At 45.8% G+C, this 27,058-nt stretch overlaps 1 protein-coding gene across 1 annotated transcript; it reads left to right on the plus strand.

Moving 5' to 3' along the window:
* Positions 1–6,521: 6,521 nt before the first annotated feature.
* Tbc1d20 (TBC1 domain family member 20) lies at positions 6,522–24,645 on the plus strand. The gene is made up of 8 exons (XM_075962493.1): positions 6,522–6,716; positions 14,789–14,974; positions 17,126–17,206; positions 20,448–20,634; positions 20,790–20,891; positions 21,146–21,287; positions 22,023–22,210; positions 22,412–24,645. Exons 1-8 carry the CDS (start codon positions 6,650–6,652, stop codon positions 22,665–22,667), a joined length of 1,209 nt encoding a protein of 402 aa, XP_075818608.1. The 5' UTR covers positions 6,522–6,649; the 3' UTR covers positions 22,668–24,645.
* Positions 24,646–27,058: the final 2,413 nt, after the last annotated feature.

Raw genomic sequence — 27,058 nt, forward strand, 5'->3', positions numbered from 1 at the left:
AGATGGGCCCTGGACCTGTTAATGTTTTCACTACAACCACACAAAAACTAGAATGTGTCTTTAAAAATCTGTTAGAAGGGATCTGTGAGAGAGGCAGTCACTGTCCTTTGTCCCCTACCACACAAAAGGCCAAAATAGAAAGGTAGGATACCAAGTACTCAACTGGAAGAAAACAAAACCACCCTTCACAGGGACAGAAATGCATACTGGGTCTACAGTCCCCAGCTGCAGAAGGGCAGGAGCTCTAAGGAAGCCACACCGAAAGTCCCAGGAGCACAGTGCGTGAAGAAGACTGAGTGGGCCTCAGGACAGTGCTCTAGACCCTCTCAGTGCTGAGCAAATGAGCATTGTATGATATATACTAATAGCAATACTGAGAAGGACAAGGATACAAAGCCTTCAAGGAAGATGCCAGTATAAGACAGAAGCACAGTAGGAGAAAAATCACTGCACTCCAAGTCAGCAATGTCAGAATGTGAAGCCCGTGCATGGGATTTCACCTCAGCAGCAATTAACTGAACCAACCCAACTCAACTCCTGCACAAAAGGCCTAGCAGAAGGAAAGGCATGCCTAACCCCATACCTGAAAGACCTTTTATTTGAATTTCTGCTGTCCCAAACAAGATAACAACTGCACTAACTGTAGACAGTAGACGTGTGGTGCACTTCGAAGAAGTAGTCTTGCACATTTAGACTCTGATGTTAGTGCTGAAGCTAGTAAATAACAAATTAATTTGATAGAGGACTTACCAAAATCAGCACGCAAGATCAAAGGTGTAGAGACAAGGTGGGGGTGTAATTAAGTGGTTGTAATCCCTTCTCCCCCATTCATAACTTCCAGGATACTTGGAGACAGATAAGATGACTCAGCAGGTAAAGGCACACCTGTTGCCAAAATTGAGTCTCATCCCCAGGGCTCAAGGTGGAAAGAGAACCAGCTCCACTGTCTGATACACCTACACTCAAATAGAATCAGATTCTGAGTTTTAAAAAGAAAATAGGGGTGTTGTAAAGTGCTTGTATCCGCAAGAAGGGAGGAGGAACCAGCTTTACAAATTATCTGACCTCCATATGCATGTACCCACACACTTTATACTTAGTAACAGGCCAGATGCGGTGGTGTACCCCTTTAATTCCAGAACTTGGAAGGCAGAGGCAGGCGATACAGGGATACAGAATGAGACCCTGTCTCATTAAATACATGCTAGGGGCTGAAAATATGGCTCAGTGCTTATGAGCCCTTGCTGCTCCTGCAGAGGACCAGGTTGGTTCCCAGCACCAGTGTGGCACCTCACAACCTCCAGTTCCATGGCGTCAGAGACCCTCTTTCTGGGCTGTGAGGGCTTCTGTATACATGTGGTGCACAAAAGCATGCAGACAAATACACATAGTTTAAAAAACACTTAAAAGAATTAGAAAACATTAAAGAAAATAAGTTTAGGGCTGGAGAGATGGCTCAGAGGTTAAGAGCATTGCCTGCTCTTCCAAAGGTCCTGAGTTCAATTCCCGACAACCACAAGGTGGCTCACAACCATCTGTAATGAGGTCTGGTGCCCTCTTCTGGCCTGCAGATATACACGCAGACAGAATATTGTATACATAATTTTTAAAAAAAAAAACTAGTTTATACATAGATACCACTAGCATATCACATTTAAATTGCTGGGATACATTTCCTGGTTTAGTATATGATGGCAAGTGCTTTTGCCTACTGAACTGTTCTCCTTCCTGAATCTTAAGAATCCTCAGCAAGATGGTGGTGGCACACATCTTTAATCCCAGCACCCAGGAGGCAGAGGCAGGTGGATCTCTGAGTTCAAGGTCAGCCTGGTCTACAAGAGCTAGTTTCAAAGCCACAGAGAACCTTGTCTCGAAAACAAAAAGAAAAAAAAATCCTCTCTCCAGGAAGGAATGTACCACTTTAAAGGAAATAGCTACATACCAGTCAGTCGCTGTGAGCAGCTACTCCTTTCTTTGCACTTAACTGTCTTTCCAGAACTTTGTCATGAGAGCCAGGCATGTCCTTGTTTTACAATGGTGGGGAGATCACTTTAACCTCAGAACAAAGTTTGGCCCTGCAGTTTTGGTGTTGGTGGGGAGGAATCACTGACAAATTACCACTGAAGGGAGGAATCCAGAACCAGCTGGCTCACTGACCAGCACAGTCATAAATACTATGACCCAAATTGCTTGAGCAGGTTATTCCCCCGTGGGATGACCTCATTCTCCGAATTTCCAAGTGGGATGATTTAATTCTCTATAATCACAAAGCATCTTTTATCCTCAGTGATGACTTAGAGGAGTTGGACTGAACTTTCAGTGTTAGTATTTATTTATTTATTTGCAGTAGGAAGAATCAAATCTAGGGCCATGGTCTGCTTTAGCACTGAGCTACATCTCCAGCCCTTGGGCAGTAATATCTTTGCATTATGGAACCTACATAGGTGTAATACTTTAGATTCTTAGAAGTTTTGTATGATTTTAGGGCTGGAGATGTAGCTCAGCGCAGTGTTTGCCTGACATGCATGAAGTCCTGAGTTTTAAAAGTCTTGGCATCCCTTAATTAGGCATGGTAGCCCAGTTAACAAGCATTGTAATTTCAGCACTCAGGAGGATCAGAAGTTCAGTTATCTTCAGTTAGCAGCTAGTTCAAAGCCAGCATGGCTCCAAATATAAGAAAAGCAGGTGGAGGAATGGCTCAGTGGGCAAAAGTGCTTACCAGCAAGTCTAATAGCCAGAGTTGTATTTGATTCCCAGAACTCATGCGATGGAAGGAGCAAACCAACTCCCAAAAGTTATCCTCTGGCCTCCAAACACTCTTTATGGTAATCCCGTGCTCACACACATACACACTAAATAAATACACATAATAAAACATTTATATTTTGCTTTCATGTATGTATGTCCACCACATGCATACCTGGAGCCCAGAAGAGAGCATCAGATCCTCTGGAACTGGAGTTAGACAGTTATGAGCCACATGTAGATTCTGGGAATTGAATCCTCTGCAAAAGCAACAAGTAAGTACTCTAAAACTGCTGAGATACTTCTCCATCTCCCAAAACATTATTTGAGAGACCTTTTGGCCCTGGGTTGACCTAGAACTCTTAGAGATCTGCCTGCCTCTGCTTCGAGAGTGTTGGGATTAAAGGCTTGTACCACCATGCCTACCTGGCCATTAAGAGATTATACTTGTGTTTCAATGACAAATATGTATTTAAATAATTTAGACTTGTGATTTTTAAGTTGTAGCCTTAAACTTATATGAACACATTTAAAAAGACTTTATGAGGGCCCTGAGAGAGCTCAGTGGTAGAGCACTTGCCTAGCTTGAGCAGGCCCTGAATTCATCCTCCACACACAAAAGAAGTAAATTAACCAACCAACCTCATTCCCTTTTGGCCAGAGCCTTTCTCTAGCAATACAACAAATTAACAAACACAAAAGGACACCCGATACATGATCTCTAGAGCCTTTATAAAACATTGGAATGGGTCCTGTTCAAAAAAGAATGGCCCCAAAATGTCACTGGCAAAACCAGGAGTCTACGGTGTTACCCGTCGGCATTGTCGCAAGCAACAACAAATACTTGCTGAGAGAATGAGTGTGTCTATTGCGTGTGTTAAGCACGCTAGGGCTCTAAAGCGAAGGAAATGATCAGACAAAGGATGCCAGAGGGAAAGGAGCCTATTCAGCTGCATCACCAAGCCGATCCACCCAAGAAGTCTACACAACCTGAGCTGCTGGAGCACAGCCCCTGAGAACTAACTCATGGCTTAATAAGTGTAGAAAAATAAAAGGCCTCCAGACCGGAAAATGTTCTTGTAAGTGCCGAGAAGTATATGGTATCTTGGCTCCAGAAGAAGCATTTCTTGTGTGCATTTTTATTATTTATTTATTTTTAGATACTTTCTTTTAAGTTATGTAGCCTGGCAATGGTGGTGCATACCTTTTAATCCCAGCACTTGGGAGTCAGAGGCAGGCGGGATTTCTGTAAATCTTTTTTAACAATTTTTTTTTTATTACCTACCAATCCCAGTTGCCCCTCCCTCCCCTGGATCTCAGTAAATTTGTGGTCAGCTTGGTCTACAGAGTGAGTTCCAGGACAGTCAAGGCAGTTACACCAAGAAACCCTGTCTCAAAAAAAAAAAAAAATCTGTGTGTGGGTGTATACAAGTACATATACCTTTAGAGACCACAAGTTTGAATTGGACCCCTGGAGCTGGAGGATTGGGTTGGGAGTCACTCCACGTGGGTGCTGAGAGCCAAACTTGGGGTTTCTGCAAGAGCAGTATGTGCTGTTAACCTGTTTAGCTGTCTCACCGGCCCCCAAGCAATCTTCAAAACAAATGTGTCTCCATTTTTTTTCTTGCTGAAAGGAAATGAGGTATGGTTTAAAGTACAAAACAAAGATGTCTGTTGGTTAGGGGGAAGTTTCATGACTCAGTCTAAATGCTTTTTATATTTACAGTAATTACAGGTCAGGGATAGAGCTTGTAGAGTGCTTCATTAACATGCACAAAACCTAGGCTGGATTCTTGGCACAAATGAATTGGTAGTGCACTACTGTGGTAGGATCAAAAGTTCAAGGTCATCCTTAGCCACACAGCAAATTGAGATTAGCCTTGGCCACAGGAGAACCTGTATATAACAACACAATCTAAAACTACAAAAAAACAAACAAGCAACAACAACAAAAAAGGTTTGAAAGGCTTTGTTAGAAAATCAGGATACTTAAAAAGTTTTTTTCAGGGCTGGAGAGATGGCTCAACGGTTAAGAGCATTGGCTGCTCTTCCAAAGGTCCTGAGTTCAATTCCCAGCAACCACATGGTGGCTCACACCCATCTGTAATAAGGTCTGGTGCCCTCTTCGGGCCTGCAGGCATACACACAGATAGACTATTGTATACATAACAAATAAATAAATATTTTAAAAAAAGTTTTTTTTCATTGTCAGAACACTATATTAAACTCAGTATGGACCGGGTGATGGTGGCACACGCCTTTAATCCGGAGGAAGAGGCAGGCAGATCTCTGTGAGTTAGAGGCGAGCATGGTCTACAGAGAGAATTCCAGGACAGGCTCCAAAGCTACACAGAGAAACCCTGTCTCAAATAAAGATCAAATACAAAACAAACTCAGTCTGGGTTTCACATGCTAGACAACTGCTTTGCCACTGAACCACAGCTTAGAAAAAAAGAATTACTAAATTTGCAAGTGATATTTCAAATGTTCACATAATTTTAATTAATTGAGTTTGTTAATGGGATCAGGGAAGTGATTATTATAACCTGTGAGATTAGGAATAACATTTAATTTTTTTATTTCAGTTGAAATTGGGGAACAATTAAAATTGAAAATTTCTACGTGTATTAAATATTAATTTAAAAAACCAAAATGACTTCAGAGTAATCTCTTTTGCTCATGAAAATTCCCCAGAAGATGCTCCTTTGTTCCTTTGTGTGTGGGGGGGGGGGGTGAGAGAGAGAGAGAGAAAGGGAAGAGGGGAGGGGAGGGGAGGGGAGGGGAGAGGAAAGGAGACAGAGAGATCTTTGTGTGTGTGTGTGTGTGTTATCATGAAGCCAGAGGACAACCTCAGGAATATCCATTCATCTCCTTTGGCCTGGAGTTCACCAATTAGACTAGACTGGCTAGCTAGGAATCCTCTTCGAAGACCTTAAAAAGATTTTGAAGGCCCTTTAGGAGGCAGAGGCAGGTGAATCTCTGAGTTCGAGGCCAGCCTGGTCTACAGAGTGAGTTCCAGGTCAGTCAGGGCTAGAAACTGTCTTGGGGGGGGGGGGGGGAATAGAAGAGAAAGAAAGAAAAAAGATCGAAAAAGAAAAAGAGAAAGGACTTACAGAGTAAAGGTGGGCTAGAGAGGATATGGAACCAGGAGGGTCCAATACTTTAGAAGAAAAAAAAATACTGAGACTAGAGAAGCTCATCAAATAACTAAACTCATGGGAGCATCTTCACTGGAGATCTGAGAGATGAAGCAGTGTCTGGGCGGGGATGACCCTCAGTCACTGAGCTTGGGTTTAAGTGCGTGTTCAGTTAGAAACACCGGAGGTGAGGAGCTCAAAGGCCTGATCCCACCCATAGTATTTTGACCAAAGGATAACTGGTTCGCACAACTCAGCGAGGGAGCAGTGCCCCATAACCATCTCCATGAATGGAGGCCGTCTGCCGGCGTTGTGCAGCCACAGCCGCAGGAGCTGCACAAGGCGACCCTGCTAAGTTGGGGAGCCAGGTATGACCAGAGGTAGAGCCCTTGACAAACGATAGTCTGCGCATAACATTGGAGCCTGGCAGTGTCCAGCCTGGTGAGTTCAGTAATTTTCACAACTGTTTCACAGATAATAAAGTAAAAGCTATAATAAAATATGGTCTAGCACACGAACGCACAACCAAATTCTCGGAGCCTACCCTCCGCACCCGTGCTTTCCACTGTCAAGCCGCATGCGCGCACCCCAGCCCCTCCCACACCAGCACGCGGGTCACGTGGGGGCGTGGTTGTCTGCGCGCCTGCGCGTCGCAGGCCGACGGAGACCAGCCTGCCCGGGCTGAACTGGGCTTCCATCCGCGGTGGGAGCGGCGCCTCAGGCTCGGCCGCCAGCCGGGGCTCGGGCTGGGGCCCGGGCCCCCGGGGATGGCCCACCGGCCCTCACAGGGCGACGGCTCCGCTGGCCGCTGGAAGCGCGGCGCGGGGAAGGCAGGTACGGAAGGCAGCGGGCTGGGGCGACGAGCGAGGGCCCGCAGCGGCCGGGGCCTGAGGGGGGCGGCGTCGGGTGAGGAGGAACCGGGCCTCGCCCCGGCCGCCGCCCGCCACGTCCGCAGAGCGGGCTGCCCGTGCTAGACGGCTGCCGGCTGGCTGAGCTCCGGCTTCCACTTGTGACCCTGAAATTCCTCTCTGCACGCGCGGGCACACACACACAAACTCATGCAAAGTCGCCTCTGTCCAGTTCCAGAAACTCCCGTCGGTGAGCTCTCCACCTCACACTCCCTGTTCAGCTACTTTCTGGCCTTTCCTTGGGCCACCTATGCTAGTGTTCTGTTGTGCACAAAGCACTGCTGTTTCCTATACTCTTTTTTCCGGCTAAAGCATTTTTGTGAAATCTTGGGTTTTGTTGTGCGCGTGTTCTGGAATACATTTCCCATATGGTAGCTGCTTGGTGAGAAGTCCCGTACCAGGTGAGCTAATCCAAAAGTGCCGTTCCCCTTTCGTCCCCTGACAGGTGGTGCGCAGGTTAGAACCGACCCTGTTATCCCTCCCACATGTTTGGATGATGCTTCTAGATTCCACGTCTTGGTTCTCCGGGCTCATTTTCTGTTATTCCTCTTTTCTCATCCGATAAGCTGGACAGCCTGTGAGCCACTTTCCCGGGCTCTTTGGTATATATAACACTCTTTGCTTGTGTCTGTGTGACATCTGTCTTTATGACATAGCCAGTGCCCTTGTGACATGGGTCGTGTGACCTGTTGCAGTGCAGCTATATCTTGGTTGCAAAACTTCAGGCCCTCTATCTAGCTTGTCTGGGTGGAAAGGGAACGCAGAGGATTTTTCTTAGTTAAGATGATTGGTTTTAAATATATTGACGACCAAATTACTAATGCTAAAAACACTCGGTTGTAGAGCTCATAGCCAAATCGGTATGCACTGTTTTTCCCCATTCAGTAAAGTATATTCTTTCTCTGAAGAGGGCAGGAAGTGCCTGAAGGACCCCGAGCTACATGGCCATGGCCCTTTTACAGTTACCAAGTGTACAGATCTTGGTAATTTACCCTGGAACTTTCCTGTTTCCATCTATCTTTATGTTAGTACTTAATGAATTCCTTCCAGTTTGGTTACATTTTTTAGAAATGAATTAGTACTATCAAAGAAAAGGGCACTTGGGTTTATTTTCTTTTAACAGGAATTTTACCACGAATACAAGATTTTTGTGGTCCACTGTCTTTGTCTTATACAAACATGGTGTTCAAACATATTTTTTTCTTTTGTTGGAGTGGGTTTTTCACGACAGGGTTTTATTGTTTAACCCTGGCTGTCCTGGAACTCACTCTGTAGACCAGGCTGGCCTCCAACTCAGAGACCTTCCTGCCTCTGCCTTCTGAGTGCTGGGACTACCTCCCAGGCCGCTCAGCCATTTATTTATTTATTTGTTTATTTATTTATTTATTATGTATATAGTGTTCTGCCTGCATGTATGACTAACTACACACCAGAAGAGGGCACCAGACCTCATTATAGATGGTTGTGAGCCACCATGTGGCTGCTGGGAATTGAACTCAGAACCTCTGGAAGAGCAGTCAGTGCTCCGAGCCATCTCTCCAGCCCACTTTATTTATTTTTAATGTTTCTTTTGAGATCAGGTCTCATGAAGCCCAGGCTGGCCTTGAACTTACTTTGTAGCAGAGGATAGCCTTGTCTGTATCTTCTCCCTCTACTCCACAGTGTTAGGTACAGGCATGCATTGCCACACTTGTTATTTTCTTGTCTGTGTTCTCTCAATATATGGGCTGTGGAACCAGGCACAGTGCTAACAGTTTTGTTTGCTTGGATTTGGGAAACAGGGTCTCAGTATGTAGCCTTGACTGGCCTGGAGCTCGCTACGTAGACCAGACTGGCCTCAAGCAAGCTTTACAGTGTAGTAAATAGAAGTTAAGTTGGATTTTAAAAACTAACATTTCACCAAAAACACAAAACCCAACCCAGAATAATATTCCTGTAAAATGTTAGTATTGCCTAGGCATAATAGTCCACACCTTTAGTCCTAGCACTCAGGAGGCAGAGGTAGGTGGATCTCTGTTTGAGGCCAACGTGATCTATATAGATAGTTCTTGGTCAGCCATAGCTACACAGTGAGACCCTATCTCAAACATAGAGTACGTAGGGGCTAGGGTTATGGCTCAGTAGGTGATTACTTGCCTACAGTATGTGAAGTCCATGGTTCATTCTCCAGTACCAGGGAGAAGAAAAAGATCTTCTGCTTTGGTGACCCTTATTAAAATAAGCATATTAGGGCTAGGGGTTTAGCACAGTACCAGCACACTTTTATGTGCCATTTAAAGGCCCTAGGCTCCAGCCCCAGTGCCATGAAAAAAATCTTTGGGGAGCAGGTCAAAGTAGTGCCATTATCATTTCTTTCTCTTTTGTTGAATCGGTTACTTTTCAGGCATCTAGAGCTTATTTTTTTGGAGTAGTAATATTTTGTAAACCTAGGACAATTGTTTTATTTCATCATGGTGATGATAGCCAAGTCCTCTTCCGTAAAAGAATTTGGAAGCTGTCAGTTTAGGAGTTTATGATGCACCACTCCTCCAAGTGAAGCGTAAAGAAATTGTTAGTTCAATTTACCTTAAAACAGATAGTAGACAAGAATTTTAATCTTTCTCTGATTAAAGAAGGGGCAACTGTGACTTTTCACTTTGTAGGAGTGAATAGGATGTTTGTGAATTAGTTGTTCAGTGGTGACCCTGATGCTCTATGATATAGGCTGGCTGTTGGCCTCGCTGTGCAGTTTGTACACCAGCGGCTCACTTGAGTTCTCTGAGTTACAATGAAATGCTACGCAGTGGGCTCAGGAAAGTGTGTGTAGGGGTGGCATATGTAGGAATGACTTCCTCATCCGCCACTCAGCTTTAAGCTTGTGACTACTGAGTACATATGGCAGTCAGAAAACAACTTCCATGAGTTCTCCTGCCGCCTTATAAGATCTGGGGATAGAACTTGGGTCATCAGGCTTGTATGCAAATACCTTTTCCCACTGAGCTATCTCACTGGCCCCGCCAGCCTTACCTACTGGAAGGTGAAGGTGAAAGTTAAGGATGGCAGTATCCAAGTGATCAGATAGCACTCCAAGTCCACATTTGAGTACCCGCCTCAGGAAAGCACCCAGAGTTGTCAGGAAAGCCAGAAAATCTACAGAAGTGTTCAGAATTCTGCAGTAAGCCACACAGTAGTGTGGGGAAAAGTAATGCATTTACTATGTGGCAGTTTTGTTCCAGAAGAGCAGAAACTAAGTAAGCTACATAGTTTATTCTACTACACATGTGCTTTTTGAGTCCACATAGTCAAAATCAAGAGGTTTAGCCAGGTTCAGTGGGTATAACTTTAATCCCAGCACTCAGGAGGCAGAGGCAGGCAGAACTTTAAGTTCCAGGCCAGCAAGGACTAGTTTGAGACCTTGTCTCAAAAATAACAGCCAGGCATAGTGTTGCATGCCTTTGATCTCACGAGTCAGTGTTCAGTGCCAGCCTGGTCTATAGAGCAAGTTCCAAAACAGCCAGGACCGCAAAGAGAGACCCTGTCTTTTTTTTTTTTTAAGATTTATTTATTTATTATGTAGACAGTGTTCGGCTTGCATGTATGCCTGCAGGCCGGAAGAGGGCACCAGATCTCATTACAGATGGTTGTGAGCCACCATGTGGTTGCTGGGAATTGAACTCAGGACCTCTGGAAGAGCAGCCAGCGCTCTTAACCTCTGAGCCAGCTCTCCAGCTCCCGAGAGACCCTGTCTTAAAAAATAAAAACTAAAAGCTGAAAACATCAGGGAGAAGTAAGTATTGTAGCCATGGCTTGGTCCAGAATTAGTTAACTCATGGCTGTGTCTTTGCCTAAACCTCATGGGAATCCAAGAGTTTGTAAACTGTGTTCTTCCCCACATTACTGAGTAGCTTACTGGGAATGGGCAGAAATAAGATTTTTCCATACTCTTGGCGAAAGGTCAGCAAAAGTTGGAAGTGACTTTGGGACTGCCACCTCAGTGCTCCTTCCTGAGGTGTGTAGAACATGCAAGGGTTCTTACTGCCAAAGTTTGCATGGAACTTATGTTGTGTTCACTGTTGGAAACTAATTCAGTTCCTGCTCAGTTTCTTGCTCAGCCTGTGCTGTTGAGGTCACACAGTATGTATAGCTCCCGTGCTAGATAGGGATCCCTGTGAAATTTCATAAACCCTGCACTCATCCCTAGCACTGCAATAAAAAATGAAAAACAACAATAACAACAAAAACATTGCTTGCCCTTCTTGATCCTCTTGGAAAGCATGCAGCCTTGTCTTCGGAGGATGTAGGTAGCCCTTCAGAAAAAGCCCAGACTTCCTGCTGAACCACTCAGTTCAAGTTGAGCTCCCCCACTCCAGTCGTAACTTCCTTGTTCTCTCCCCGTTTCTTGTTCTTACTGTTCCCTGTGCCTGTTTCTTGCCATGGTGTTTTCTTGCATGATGTCTTTGCTCACACTCTTTCCTCTGGCAGGCGTGCTTTGCCTTTGACACTCTTCAGTGCGGCAGTGCTTAGGGGATTTCAGAATCCGTTCCTGGCAGAGCCTTTCAGGGTTTGCCATCCTTCAGGGTTCTCAAATACCCTGTGTAATAATTGTGTCCCTTCCTGCTATGAGCTTCTCAGGAGCTGTGAGGGAGCCATTGTTCATTCCTCACCTCAGTACTTCCTACAGACCCATTAAATGATGGACCTCGTAGTGCGTGGGAGCCTGGAAGGGAGGCACCACTGAGGCAAGAGCCTGACATACCTCAGAAATATTTGGTGCTGTCCTTTACTGAGTGAGAGAAGAGCCTGATTTTTTTATTTCTAGGTAAAGGAGCCATTTAATTTAACATCCAACCTGGGCCAGTCTTGAGAGTGAAGAGAACAATATGAATTTACTCTGAGAAGTTATTTTCAGAGGCTAGACTTATACCAGGAAAATCTCAGACACTGGTCACCCTCTTGTGTTACTAGGGACAGCAACAACAGTGTAGCAGTAGAACAGGCTTACCTAGGTCAGAAATCACTGTTTTCTTCCTGTTTGACCTCCAGTTGCATATGACTCCAAAGCTCTCATTTGTCATAGCTCACACAGATAGGTCACTAGGACTCTTAACAACTCCAGTTTGTGTTAATAATGTCCCCTTTGTCATGAACACAGTTGTAGACTGTTGTCTCAGAATAGGACATTATTAAGGTCATCTGTTCAGTACCTCTTCCAGAATCTAAAATACCGTGTGATATTGTTTCTTGTCTCATCTACCTTCTTATGGTGGTGTCCGCCTTACAATAACCATAGTTTCTAGTATCCAATATTTATTCTATAGATATGTGTATGCATATGTAGGTTGGCCTGACTTACTGTACTGTATTTCACTCTTGGCCTTACTGTCTACATACAGGTTTTCTTGATAATTATAGTGTACTGCCTTGTGACATTTGGCGTTTTGTGTTGAAATTCTTGTTGTTTTTATTTTTTCAGTGGTGCAGGTAACCATAAACTCTTAACAAGCATCATCTGCTGTTCATAAAAGTAGATGTTCCACTTGAAAATCAAGAGGCTTTGTTCTGTTAAAATGAGAGAACTAGTAGTCTGAGTTGCAATTTCTGCTTTCTAAAAAACTGCAGGCAGATCTCTGTGAGTTTGAGGCCAGCCTAGTCTACATAGCAAGTTTCCAGCCAACCTGCACCACACTGAGATCCTGTCTTGTTTGTTTGTTTGTTTTTTGAGACAGGGTTTCTCTGTAGCTTTGGATCCTGTCCTGGAACTAGCTCTTGTAGCCCAGGCTGGTCTTGAACTCACAGAGATTGCCTGCCTCTGCCTCCCGAGTGATGGGATTGAAGGCATGGGCCATCACCGCCCAGCTGGTCCTGTCTTTTTTTTTTAAGATTTATTTTATTATGTATACAATGTTCCTCCTGCATGTACACCTCTATGCCAGAAGAGGGCACCAGACCTCATTACAGATGGTTATGAGCCATTATGTGGTTGCTGGGAATTGAACTCGGGACCTCTGGAAGAACAGCCAGTGTTCTTAACCTCTGAGCCATCTCTCCAGCCCAGGTCCTGTCTTTTTTTTTTAAAAAAAAATTGAGCTGGGCATGGTGGTGCATGCCTTTAATCCCAGCACTCAGGAGGCAGAGGCAAGCAGACCTCTGAGTTCAAGTCCAGCATGGTCTATAAAGTGAGTTCTAGGACAGCCAGGGCTTCAAAGAGAAACCCTGCTTGAACCCCCTCCCCCAGATAAAAAAAATCATTTTTGTTTTTTGAAATAGGCTCCTAAGCCGGGCGGTGGTGGCGCACACCTTTAATCCCAGCACTCGGGAGGCAGAGGCAGGTGGATCTCTGTGAGTTCGAGACCAGCCTGGTCTACAAGAGCTAGTTCCAGGACAGGCTCCAAAACCACAGAGAAACCCTGTCTTGAAAAACCAAAAAAAAAAAAAAGCCGGGCGGTGGTGGCGCACGCCTTTAATCCCAGCACTTGGGAGGCAGAGGCAGGTGGATCTCTGTGAGTTCGAGGCCAGCCTGGTCTACAAGAGCTAGTGCCAGGACAGGCTCCAAAACTGCAGAGAAACCCTGTCTCGAAAAACCAAAAAAAAAAAAAAAAAAAAAAAAAGAAAGAAATAGGCTCCTGTAGCCCAGGCTGGCTTTGAACATGCTATATAGAAGAAAGGCTGACTTTGAACTTGGGATACTCCTAAGTCTGCTTCCCAAGTGCTGGAATAAAGGAATGCTCCATTGTACCTAGCTTCTAAAAGAATATTTCAGCATTATAAACTAGCTGTAAGTAATAGACTCTTGCATATAAATGTGAGCTGCTTTGTAGCTGGGATGTAGGTCAGTTGGTAGGATGCTAGGAAGCCCTGGGTTCAATCCACTGCACTGTATAAAGTCATGCATGGTAGCATAGGCCCCTACTGCAGTACTCGGGAGGCAGAGGCAGGAAGATCAGAAGTTCATGGTTCTTCTTGGCTACATGGAGAGCAAAAGACAGACAGGGACTAGAAAGATTGTGCAGGAGTTAAGAGCACTTATTGTTCATGCAGAGGGCCTGGATTCAGTTCTCAGCATACATGTGGCTGTTTACAGTCATCATTAACTCCAGTTCAGGGGATCTGAAACTTTTCCTGACTCCACTCACTCCGGGCTTTGATGAGGTGCTCACACAAACATGTGGGAAAAACACAAATATACAGGAAAAAACAAAAACATACCACTTTCTGATTGCCAAAAATGAATGTGACTTTAAGATGTTTTTTTTTTATTTTATGTGTGTGAGTGTTTACATGTAAACACTCATATCTGGTGCCTGCAGAGGCCAGAAGAGGGTGTGAATTCCCAGAACTGGAGATGCGGGTAGTTGTGAACTGCCTGTTGTGGGTACTGGGAACTGAGCTGGGCCCTCTGGAATGCACTGTACACTTTAACTGCTGAGCCATTTCTCCATCCCTGAATGTGACTTTTGGGAAACAGTTGAATTTCGTACGATGTCTCGGCCTCTTGAACCACCAGACACAATAGAAATACACACTCCTCTGACATTTGGCTTTCACAAACGTCTCCCCTCAGTTAGTGTTTTATTAGTTCTCTCAGCCTATGGCTGAGACTTGCATATGGTTTTATTAAAATGTAGAATTAAATTTTTTTTTCAATGCTAGAGGTTGAACCCAGGACCTCTACTATGCTAGGCAGGTCCTCTCCCACTGTACTCCCCAATTCATGAAAAACACTGAGATACCTGTGTTCTGCGAACACATTGACAGTAGCTGCTAGATACACTGGTACTTACTGATACTTCCTAAAACTATCATGTCTTGTTACTTTCTTGGGGTATGGCCATAGTGTTTTTCCCATTGTATGACAAATATATGTAGGTTGTATAAGCAAGCATGAGGATTGGAGCTAAGAGAAGGTACCTGATTTACCGCATACCAAGTTGAGATAGGGACTCTAAAGCCAAACACCGCACATGCTAAGTGTGTGCTTCATTCTCTGCATGCACATTGTGTATCTGTTTGTTTCCCCAGACTTTAATGCCAAAAGGAAAAAGAAGGTGGCGGAGATACAGCAGGCCCTGAACAGTGATCCCATTGATGTGGCCGCCCTCCGACGAATGGCTATCAGCGAGGGAGGGCTCCTGACTGATGAGATCAGGTGCCAAGTGTGGCCCAAGCTCCTCAATGTCAACACCAATGAGCCACCACCTGTGTCAAGTAAGGGAACAAAAGCTGGGGGTGGGGAGTTTCAACTTGGGAGTAAAGTTGTCTAGTTAGAGGAGTTTACTAAAAATGCCTATCTTAGGGGGCTGGAAAAGTGGCTCAGCAGTTAAGAACACGTGTTACTTTTGCAGAGAACCTGGGTTCAGTTCCCAGCACATATATGGTGATGCACAACCATCTCTAACTCTAGTTCCAGGAGATTTGATATCTCCTTCTGGCCTCTGGGTACATTACAGAAATGCTAAGGTTCCTTGGAGTTCCAGAGTTCTTCAGTTCTTCCAGAAGCTAATGAGCTAATCTGTAAGCCATACTGTGAAGCAAGTCCTTGAGCACAAGCCCTGTAGCCAGTGCCCACCTGCCACCTCCGTGCAGTGTCCTGGTGTGCTGGGCCTTCTCTCATTCACTTGGCAGTCTGGGTGCCCTGCTGTGTCCACATACTGGACGTGATTCAAATGACTCATGTGCTAAAAAGTTTGATGATGTGGTGCCAAGTGGATGCTAGGTTGCCACTTGTTACAAATGTGACAGATGTTTGAAACTGGCCTCCTCAGGGCAATGGGCCTGTGTTAGAAGGGTGGTCCTGGGAGGGAGGAAGAGGAAGTCTTGCACAGGTTCCTCTGATAGTTTTCTTTGTGGATTGTGAGGAAAATCAACACTTCCATAGTAGCACGTGGCTTGGGATGAGGAAGATACATGTTTCTATCTGTAAACCATCTCTCTAGCTCAGTCGATAAGGGCATTTGCCTAGCATTCACAAAGTTCAATCCCTGCACTGCATAAAACTAGTTGTGGTAGCACATGCCTGTAATCCTAGTACTGACTTAATCCGTACCGTACCCAGGAAGTAGTGCTCTGTGAGTCTGAGGCCAGCCTGGTCTACAGAGTGAGTTCCAGGATAGCCAGCGCTATACAGAAACCCTGTCTCCAAAACAAAACAAACAAACAAACAAACAGAAACCAATTTAAAAAAAAAAAGTTCAAGGTTAGGGCTGGAGAGATGATTCAGTGATTAAGAGCACTGACTGCTCTTCCAGGTGATTCGAGTTCGATTCTCTGCACTCACATGGTAGCTAACAACTGTGTTTAACTCCAATTTCAGGGGATCTGACACCTCCTGGCCTTCTTGGGCATTGCATATATACAGTGTACAGACAAATGTACAGGCAAAGCAACGATACACTTGAAATAAAAATAAATCTTTTTTTTTTTTTGTTTTGTGAGACAGGGTTTCTCTGTGTAACTCTGGCTGTCTTTGGTCCTCACTCTGTGGACCAGGCTGACCTCAAACTCACAGAGATCCACCTGCCTCTACCTCCCGAGTGCTGGGATTAAAGGCATGCACCACCACCACCCAGCTAAACCCATACTTTTAATATGCAGTTGTCCATTAGCATTCAGTGACGTTTCACTCCAGTGCCACTTCCATGCCCTGGATGCTCAAGGCCCTGCAGTGCTCACATGCTGAGCACACACTGTGCCTTATTCCTAATTCTAGTCAGTCCTCATGGTAGCCTGAGAGGTACGTGTGGACATCAGACATGAAACAGCTGTGTTTAAAACTAAACTAGAGATTACCTGTCAAATGCATCTTTCCTGGTATTTGTTTTCAGTAGTAGTGCGCTTCCAGTCCAGGGCCTTGCATGTGCAGGGCAAGCACTGTGCCATTAAACTGCATCCTTGGTCTCTCCCATTTTAGTATTCCTCTTCCTCTTTTTGTTTTTCATTCTCTTTTTAAATTTTTATTTTGGATGGGGTCTTTCTGGGTAGCCTAGGTTGTCTTCAAACCTGAGGCAATCCCTCAGCCACAGTCTCCCAAGGACAGGGATTACAAGTGTAATCCAGCACTGCACCTAACTGCGTGGTTGGGATTCTACTTGTACCTGGTGCTTAGATGCAGGTGTTACATCTTCAGTCTTGTCCTCTTGAGGAAGACTGCTCTGTGTGTCCTCTAGGTCTCAACTATCATTCCAAAAAGTCGTTTTTATAACTGTTTGCTTCCTTTGTGATGTGGGTCTAAACTCTGGCATCAAGCTTGCTAGGTTAGCTCTCTACCATGAACTATACTGGAAGTCCCAGAAGAATTTACCCCTCAGTTGGTTTTCCAGACCTCTTTGCAATAATACCATGTTCTTCTTTCTTTGCTAGGGAAGGATCTGCGACAATTGAGCAAGGATTACCAGCAAGTGCTGCTGGATGTCAGGCGGTCTCTTCGGCGCTTCCCTCCTGGTGAGCAGATTTCCAGACTTGCTACATCTAGACTGAGGCTTTCTGTCCCTTTGCATTTACCTTCTTGTGATGATGCCTGCTGGGATTAAGGTGTTTTCTTCCCAGCAACAGAGGCATGCATGCAGAAAGAACCCTGCTCTCAACCACTCAAGTGGAAACCCTCACTATGGATTCTTTGTGCCCAGAGGTGGCAAGTCAGAGAAGCAACTCTTGCATCCTTGTCTGCCCTTGTGCCCTAGAGGAGCTTTGTAAGGATTGGCAGGGCAAGGGGTCTGGCTTTGGTAGCAGGTTAGTTTGGAATGTATCCTAATGGGAATTGTAACTTCATTTGGTGAGTGTGAACTTCACATGTGTGGTGATGGCTGGAGCCTTTCCCTGTATGTTTGTAGAACATGTTCATTAAATTGCCTCTTGTTTTCCAGGACAAAAAAAGACTATACTTTCTGTTTTCATATCGAGGGTACTGGGCAACAAACCTCAATCTATAATCTAGCTTTCTTCCCGTGTAACTTTACCTTGACCTTTGAAGAGACATTTGGCCATACTTAGCTGAAACAAGCTCCGGTTGGCACATGTGTATTATAGGCCTCTGCTCTATTTGGATCTATTCTTCATGGGAGGCTTGTGAGCTCCCACAGGCTGGTAGCCAGTCAATGTGGTTATGATAGCACTTCCCATGGCCCAGTCCCCTGTTTCTACCCTGCTGGTCCAGTTGAGGTGAATGAGGGCAGATGCCTCCCTCTTTTTCCTCTGCATCCTTTACTCCTTGCATTTATGTCACCAGTATGGTGATCTTTCTGCACACTGGTTCCTCCTGGGCATTTTAAACCCTTTCCACTCATGTCCTCTGGGCCAGCCTGACCAATCATAAACCAGAAATTCTCTTGCTCTTGCTCTTGCTGCTTTCTTGGTTTCACTTAATTCTTGGTTTTCTTTGTTTTCTCGTTTATCTTTATAGTGTACCTCTTTTGAGAAGGTGGAATTAATGTGGGCAAGGAGTGACCTTTATTTTTACCTTGAACCTTTATTGTTCAGTTTAATGTGGACCCTTCCTTATCTTGCTATTTTCTCTCACAAAAAAATTGTAGCTGAATGCTGAGCTAAGCACATAAGAAAGCTGTTCTTGGTGACATTCTTCTAAAATATTTCATGAGGTCAGAGCTCGATATCCTCCATCTCCCCTAAGTAATTGCCTCAGTTGTTTTCATTTACAGCTCATTCTTGGAACTCAAAGTTAGCGTTACTGCACATGGGCTCTCATGGGCTCTCACAAACACCAGGCAGTTCCGCCTCCAGTTTACACTGACTTGCTGTGTGCCATCCTTGTGGAAACCTTTGTGGCAGGCCACCCACCGTCTCCTGTCAGTCAGTGTGCCCTTCCTAGGTACATTCGTTTATTTTCCATGTGACTTTTTCAAACTGGCTATGGCAGGATTCTGCTGAGCAGCAAAGATTACCTGCTTCTTAGTGACTATTTTCTCCAGTTCATACAATAGTAAGAGTGGAGTTTTGTGGATTGTTTTTTTGTTTTGTTTTGTTTTGTTTTTTGAGACAAGGTTTCTTTTTCACTCTAGAGCCTGACCTGGAACTAGCTCTTTGTAGACCAGGCTGGCTTGGAACTCACAGATATCCTTCTGCCTCTGCCTCCCGAGCCTTGGGATTAAAGGCGTACACCATCACCACCCAGCTCTGGATCGATTTTAGTAGAGGAATTGAAACAGATCATGACAGCTTTCCAACCAACAGCAGCTTCAGTTTCTTAGGTGTTGTGTTTTTAACTCCCTTAACAGAACCTTGTGATTCAAGGTCACTTTCAGATCCAGGGCTGCCTTGTAGATGCAGAGTTTGAACTCTCCAGCCTTCTTGACTTTAGGTGTCTTGATCTTGGTACATGGGCTAAGCATGGTCTTATGCCCTTTGAGCTCTGACTAAAGGAAGAACAGGTTCATAATTCTTTATCAAAACATTTTTCGAAACAAGGTTTCTCTGTAGCTTTGGAGCCTGTCCTGGAGCTAGCTCTTGTAGACCAGACTGGCTTTGAACTCATAGAGATCCATCTGCCTCTGCCTCCCAAGTGCTATATGGAATTAAGGCGTGCGCCACTACCTCCTGGTTTGAATACAACTGGTTTTTTTTTTAAATATTTATTTATTTATTATGTATACAGTGTTCTGTCTGCATTTTTGCCTGCAGTCCAGAAGAGGGCACCAGATCTCATTACAAATGGCTGTGAGCCCCCATGTGGTTGCTGGGAATTGAACTCAGGGCCTCTGGAAGAGCAGGCAATGCTCTTAATTAACCTCTGAGCCATCTCTCCAGCCCCTGAATACAACAGTTTTAATTTTCATATAATTCCTTACATAATTTCATTCCAAAAAGTAGGGTTGGTGGGAAAGGTGGAGGAAATGGGAGGTGGGAAGGGAGTGGGAACTTTAATAAAATAAAATAAAAAAGAAGTAGGACAAAGAAGTCTCTAGGTACTTTTCTGCTGATCACAGATTCACATGTTGCCACATTAATTGCCTGTTCCTTCCCTTTTTTTTTTCTAAAAGCAATGAAATCTTTTTAAAAGATTTATTTCTTCTGTAGATGGTATTTTGCCTACATGTATGTCTACTTGCCAGAAGAGGGCGCCAGATCTCATTTTAGAAGATTATGGTTGCTGGGAATTGAACTTAGGACCTGTGGAAGATCAGCTAGTGCTCTTAACCTCTGAGCCATCTCTTCAGTCCTGCCTGTTTCTTTCTTTTTTATACAAACACATGTAATTTTGTTTCTGAACTATTTAAGGGTAAATAGCCATCACAATTCCCAAAATATCTAATCCACAGAATACTTCATCTTTCACCATTTATTTATTTTTATTGTTTTAAATGTTCTTATCTTTATTTGATGTGCATTGGTGTTTTGCTTGCATGTGTATTTGTGTGCAGATATCAGAACTTCTGGCTGGAGTGCAGAGCTCGTGGCAGCATGGCATCTTGGAGGCATGTGCAGTCTTTCCCTATGATTGGCCATGCTGACTGTAAGGTTTTAGTTAGGCAGTTTTGTCAGGGGCCCCTACTATGTGGTTTTTCCTCTCCACATACGTAATATGTAGATTATTCAAGGAATTTTTCAAGGAATTGCCAACTATTTTGTAATTCACTGTCTGTTATTGGGTACTTTTCTCTGAAAATCATGCTGGCCTAATCTTTGTCACTAGGCTCCTTGCCAATTCAGATGCATCTCCTCTTCCCAGGCATGCCAGATGAGCAGAGAGAAGGGCTTCAGGAAGAACTAATTGACATCATCCTCCTCATCTTGGATCGCAACCCTCAGCTCCACTACTACCAGGGCTACCATGACATAGTGGTCACTTTCCTGCTGGTAGTGGGGGAGAAGCTGGCAACATCCCTGGTAGAAAAGTTGTCTACCCACCACCTCAGGTACCTGTGCGTCTGCTTTTGTGCCAGGACGGGTGTCACTCCTCCAGCCTTCTCAGGATAGTCAGTGTCCGAGTAGTTTGAGCCCACTCTTTAAGCAGCCCTAACCTGAACTTTTGAACCTGACTAAGTGCATTGACTGGATTATCTTCCCACAGGGATTTCATGGATCCCACAATGGACAACACCAAGCACATCCTAAATTACCTGATGCCCATCATTGACCAAGTGAACCCACAACTCCATGACTTCATGCAGAGGTGAGTCCACATCTGTGTGTACATGGACACACATGGCAGCCGCCACCATGCTTTCTAGCTCTTTGTTTCTTCACAGAACGACTTTAGTTGTAGCCTCATATTAATGGTTAGTGTCAAATTCTTCAGGCATCTTTGTGTCCATTCTTTCTGTCTGGAAATTCAGGCCTGTCCACAGTCCTGGAGAGCTTACTGGGTACTGTGCCTTTGGGATGAGCTGACAGGGCACCTAACATCTGGATTTCCTTTGCTCCTAGTGCTGAGGTGGGGACCATCTTTGCCCTCAGCTGGCTTATCACCTGGTTTGGGCACGTCCTGTCGGACTTCAGGCATGTTGTGCGGTTATACGACTTCTTCCTGGCCTGCCACCCGCTCATGCCCATTTACTTTGCAGCTGTGGTAGGTACACACTGGGGGGCAGTGACTAGGTTCACTGTTACCCATTAGCTTGATTAGTGTTCTTGAAGGGGACAGTGGCTCCCTGGCTGTTGGCCCACTCCCCAGACTGGGAAGTGTCAGGGAATGTTGGTTAAGCAACTGTCCTCACTTTGAGACTTCTGACCCTTCAAAGCACCAGTGTGCTGTGTGACTGTCAGTGATCCCGCGGAGATCACCTGGAACTTATAGCTAGTGGATATCATGATGGGCAGAGATGACAGTTCAGTCTGCCTGCCAGTGCCAGGCTTCAGGAAGAGAGGGGCTTGGTATTAGGCTTGAAAGAGGAGTGGGTAGTGGAAGAGTGTGGGGCTCGTTTCCAAGAGAGGAGAGTGGCGTGGAAAGTGGCCTTCAGCAGCTATGAACGTGTGAACACTCTTGTCAGGAGGATGCCTGAAGGAAGCAAGATGGTTGTAAGGCTGTTCTGAGGCTCCTCAGAGTCTGCTGTAGTCCTTTTTTTCTTCCTATGAGAATGTCAGTTTGTTTCAAGACTTAAGGTGCCTTGAGCAGACAGGTGTTCTGGGAGGATTTGCTAGAATTGGTCAGTCATATTATAGTTGGCATGGGATATAGCACATTTGCCAAACTTTTGGGCTGAGCACTGTCTGTTACTAAGACTTAGGTCTGTATGTAAAGAAAAGCAAGTGCCTATCTAGGTTGTGTACCTCTGGTGTCTGACTCAAAGCCTGCCTTTGCCAGATTGTGCTGTACCGGGAGCAGGAAGTCCTGGACTGTGACTGTGACATGGCCTCTGTCCACCACCTATTGTCCCAGATCCCTCAGGACCTGCCCTATGAGACTCTCATCAGCAGAGCAGGAGACCTCTTTGTTCAGTTTCCCCCTTCTGAACTTGCAAGGGAGGCAGCTGCACAGCAGGAGGCTGAAAGGTGAGATGGGGGAGGCACTGCTGCAGCTGGGGCAGTGGAAGCCAGCAGAGGGAGGGTCGGCTTGTCTGGTGTTTGCAGAGATCTACATTGTAGCAGGCACTTATGGGTCCTTGTCCAGGAGAGCTGGACAGTAGCCTGCTCTGCAGCAGTCCTCTCAATGTCCTCTTGTCCCTCTGTGCCACCTTCTGCTCCTGTCCACAGAACGGCAGCCTCTACTTTCAAAGACTTTGAGCTGGCATCGACCCAGCAGAGGCCAGATATGGTGCTGCGGCAGCGGTTTCGGGGACTTCTGCGGCCTGAGGCTCGAACAAAAGATGTCCTGACCAAACCAAGGACCAACCGCTTTGTGAAACTGGCAGTGATGGGGCTGACGGTGGCACTCGGAGCAGCGGCTCTAGCAGTGGTGAAGAGTGCCCTGGAGTGGGCCCCTAAGTTCCAGCTGCAGCTGTTCCCCTAAACTCAGCCCAAGGAGCCACTTTCTCACCCAGTGCACCAAGCTCTCCCTACTTCCAGGAAGGCACAAGAGGGTGGAATTGCTGTAATTAAAGGGTTTCTGTCAGGGGTGTTCTGTTCTGCTGCCCTTGGCAGCTTATGTTTTGGCTTTGGTGCATAGTGGCAGAGCTGCCTGACACTGGGCTTAGTGGACCTGAGTGCTCTTTGTTCCTCAACTGTTGGAAGTGGCTCTGGAACACCTGGCTACCCAGCTCACTGCCTAGAAGAAAGTTGGGCACAGAGAGGCCCTCCTTATAGCACCACATGTTCTGTGTTTTCTAGACAAAGCAGGCAGGGACAAAGTCCAGCCTTGGGATGAAAGTGAGAGGTGAGAACTCCAGGCTGGGAGCAGCTGGTCAAAGTCACAGACAGACATGAGCTGGGTTCTGATCCCAGCCTAGAGATCTCAGCAGAGGAATGCTAATCTCCTGGATGGTGTTACCTATGTTTCCCTATTCTTTCTCTATAAGCCACATGACATTACCTATAAAGACATTTTTAATACTATTTTTATGATTGTATACTACACCTAACATAGCAAGTATCCTCACTTAAAAAAAAGAAAAAAAAACTTATGTGTGTATGCAGGTGCCCACAGAAGCCAGAAGTGGGCTTCAGATTTCCTGGAGCCTGGTGTGGGTGCTGGGATCTGAACGCCAGTCCTCTAGTAAAACTGAAGTAGTAAGCACTCTTAACGGTGGAGCCATCTTTCCAGCCTCCTCTCTTATAGTTCCTTCCTGGGAGAAGCTATCAGTGATAAGCATGTACTGGGATAACATTTACTTTTTCCTTTCTTGGAGGGAAATGGAACCCAGGACCTTGCACATGTGAGGCAAATATTCTACCACTGAGTAGCACCAGACTTTTTAGTAGTTTTATTTTTTAGACAGGGTCTACCTAAGTTACCCAGGCTGGCCTTGAACTTTTGATCCTCCTGCCTCACGTCCCAATTATCTGGGATGACAGGATTGTACCTGAGATAAGTTCCCTGCTCAGTTTAGCCAAAGTTGCTTTGTGAACAATCCCATGCCCACAGTGTCACTTGTTTTCCTTATTTTCCACTAGTCATCCACCTTGGCCTGTCTGTAGTGATCTCAGCTGCTGGGTCAGGCTGGGAATGTCCTTGGCAATTTGCCAGCATGTAGACAGGTCTTGGCAGGAACCCCACACCACCAGCCCTCTTTCCCCTGGGCTCCTCAAGGAGGGGTGTGTGGGCTCCGTAGGATCACTCGGTCTTCCTAGGATGGCTTTGTTAAAAGCAAAGCCAGGTTTGTTTTATAGAAACTCTGGCTTGAAAACAAAAGTGCCTTTTGCTGCTTTAAAGAGTGAGTACTGGGAAGCATCTCCATGCTTCTATTTTCCTGATCTCTCCTGGGCACTCTTCTCCAGTCCTGCCATATTCACACCCAACGTGTCCCCTGTGCCCACTGTATGCAGTGGGATGCTCTGCGTGCTGGGCAGCCACAAACCAGAGCACATAGGAGGTGTCCAGGCTGAGTTACACAAAGCACTTTAACCAAACCAAGCTGGAGCAGTAAATCATTCTCCACACAGGAGCCCGGCCTGGGGCAAGTGATTCACAGGGATTAATTCAGGACAAAGGAGAATTTCCCAGGTCCAGAGTGATGCAGTGACAAGTTACTGTCAGTCTGCCACAGGAAGTTGTCATCTGTGCCTTTGGCATACTTGAAGAGCTGTAGGAAGTGTGCTGACTAAGGGGAGGGGCATGGGCCCAGGGTCCAAGCCACAATTCTGCATCCAAACAAGCAGGTGGCACTGGCTTGTGCTAAGCTGAAGAGAGTGGTGTGTGCCCATACCAGGACTCCCCTGCTACTGAGAAGCATTGTCAATTTACCTTCAGGTATTTACTTATTCTGTAAAGATACGTGTAGATGTTTTGTACAGAGCCCTGTATGAAATAAACACCCTTATGTGGTTCCTAATCACTTGTCTTTGTAACTCTTCTGCTTGCCTAGAAATAGACCTGGTCTCAGGTGCCCACCAACTTTTGCCCTGGGCGCAGCTGGCGTCTGGGCCTGTGTCTGTAGACTCGACTTGTCAGCCTTGGCTGTTAGCACACAGCCTTTCCAGTTTTGTAATCAGTTTGGGGCAAAAGTCCTGGCTGTAGCAGCCAGAAAGGGCTAGCTAGACAAGCCACTTTCCTTTCTTGACACCCAACTTAGAGACAAGAGAAGCAGTTTGAGCCACACATGGAACAAAGGTCCAGTGATGTCATCTTTGGGGTACTGATGTGAGAAAGAATTGGCCTTCCCATTACTACCTGAAAGGATTAGTGCCACCTCCTCAGTGATGACTGCACTCAGTAAGGTGCAGCCTCCTATTCGTGGACAGTGCTCTCATCTGGGAGGGACCCGTCTTCAAGGCTTCGTTTAGGATATGTTTATGATGAGGGCCTCTCAAGTGGGCATGTGATTAAGATGCCCAAGCAGAGGCAAGCAGGAGACTGATCCAAAATCAAGGTTGAGACTCCAGGCTTCCATCCTTTCTTTAATCCCTTTGTGGGCACGAGTGAGGATTTTTAGCAAAAGTGTTAAGATTTTTTTATTTTTTTAAGATTTTGTTGCCAGTAATGTGTACATGTGATTGCAGGTGTCCCTGGAGGTCAGGTTGTATCAGCTGGAGTTAGAAGTGATTGTAAGCCACCTGATACAGGTGCCAGAAACTGAGCTTGGATGCCCTTGGGAGAGCAGGACATACGGGAAGTATGGCCGTCATACCACTGCAGCTGCTGTTGCGCCCTCACAGTTAGGTGAGGCCTGGATTGTAATGCTTGGATTCAGAATCTAACAGCCTGTTGTGGAAGGGACGCCCCAGCCCTTAGGCCTAGTTTCTGTCTACTGAGGAACATCTGACAGTGACTGCCTCACTCAGCTTCTAGCCTAGCTGTTCTCAACCTATGGTCATGACCCCATCAGCAAACCTCTATCTCCAAAATATTTACATTATGATTCATTAACAGAAGTAAAATTACAGTTTTGAAGTAGCAATGAAAATGTTATGTTTGGGGTCACCGCAGCATTAGGAAGGTTGAGAACCATCGGTCTATCCTCTAAACAGCTCCACTCTCAGCAGTAAGAGTACTCAGCAGCTGGGTCTCTACTTTTCTGCCTCTGCCTGCAGAGGGGCCAGTCAGGAGCGTGGAGTCGGTGCTGCGTGTAGGCATTCTTTGTGGATCTTCGCTCTCCCACAATAGGCCACCAGCCTTTGATACCCTCTGATATGGCAGTGGTGAGACTCAAAGGGTTAACAGGGGCCAACCTCTGGTAGCTTATAGTAGAGGGCTAACGAGCAGTCTGGGTGACAGATGGCCTAAGTCAGCCTCAAACTCAAGGACTGAACACAAAGGATGAATGAGATTTGGGTAACTGGGTAATGGAGGAAGGGCACGTATATAATGAGTTTTGGTCAGGCCAAGCCTGGTGCATGCCTGTAATCCAACACCCTGGAGGCCAAGGCAGGAAGATCACCATGAATTCAAGAACAACCTGGGTTACCCAGACCTTATTTCTAGAAGCAAATCCTCACTCATTGGGTTCCTGTTTTGATCCTACTCAAGACTAGATGTCTATCCAGGGCTCTACATTCCAGGGGCTAGAAAACACCTGCCCTGGAAAAGCTGCATGGCCTAGCATCAGGAGTGAGGCTTTGACCACAAGTGCTCGGCCTGCTGTTAGGATCAGTGTGGGATGACAGCAGTACTCAGTCTCAGGAGGGACTGGACGGGTCAGAGTGGAGGGAAAGCACAAGAACAGACAGTAGCAGCAGCGCCTCGCCTCCTGCCGACTGTAAGTAGAATGGACCCCTCCAGCAGTGCTTGTTAGACGCCCAGGAGAAGGGGGGAACAGTCAAGCCTTTCCTCCCAGTCTGTAGCTGTTTCTGTGGCTCTCACCTTCAAGCCCTTCTAAACTGCAAATTTCGCCAGTACAGGCTAATATCGGCCCTAGCAATGCTTGTCCCAGGAGTTAGACATGGTGGTGCCAGAGCTGAGCCAGCCTGATTCCCACAACCTCCCAGGCCAACAGATCACCTCTAGGTGCTGTTCCAAGCTCCCAGAGCTCACTATCCTGCCTCTATGGGTGCTTGAATTTTTTTTTTTTAAGATTTATTTATTTATTATGTGTACAGCATTCCTTCCATGTGTGCTTGAATGCCAGAAGGGGGTGCTGGGTCTCATTATAGATGGCTGTGAGCCACCATGTGGTTGCTGGGAATTGAACTCAGGACCTCTGGAAGAGCAGTCAGTGCTCTTAACCGCTGAGCCATTTCTCCAGCCCTATCCTGCCTCTATGGCATTCAGCCTAGGACGTTTGCTCCCTCAAGCACAACACACCTTCC

Source organism: Microtus pennsylvanicus, chromosome 2, assembly GCF_037038515.1.
Source record: "Microtus pennsylvanicus isolate mMicPen1 chromosome 2, mMicPen1.hap1, whole genome shotgun sequence".
NCBI lineage: Eukaryota > Metazoa > Chordata > Mammalia > Rodentia > Cricetidae > Microtus > Microtus pennsylvanicus.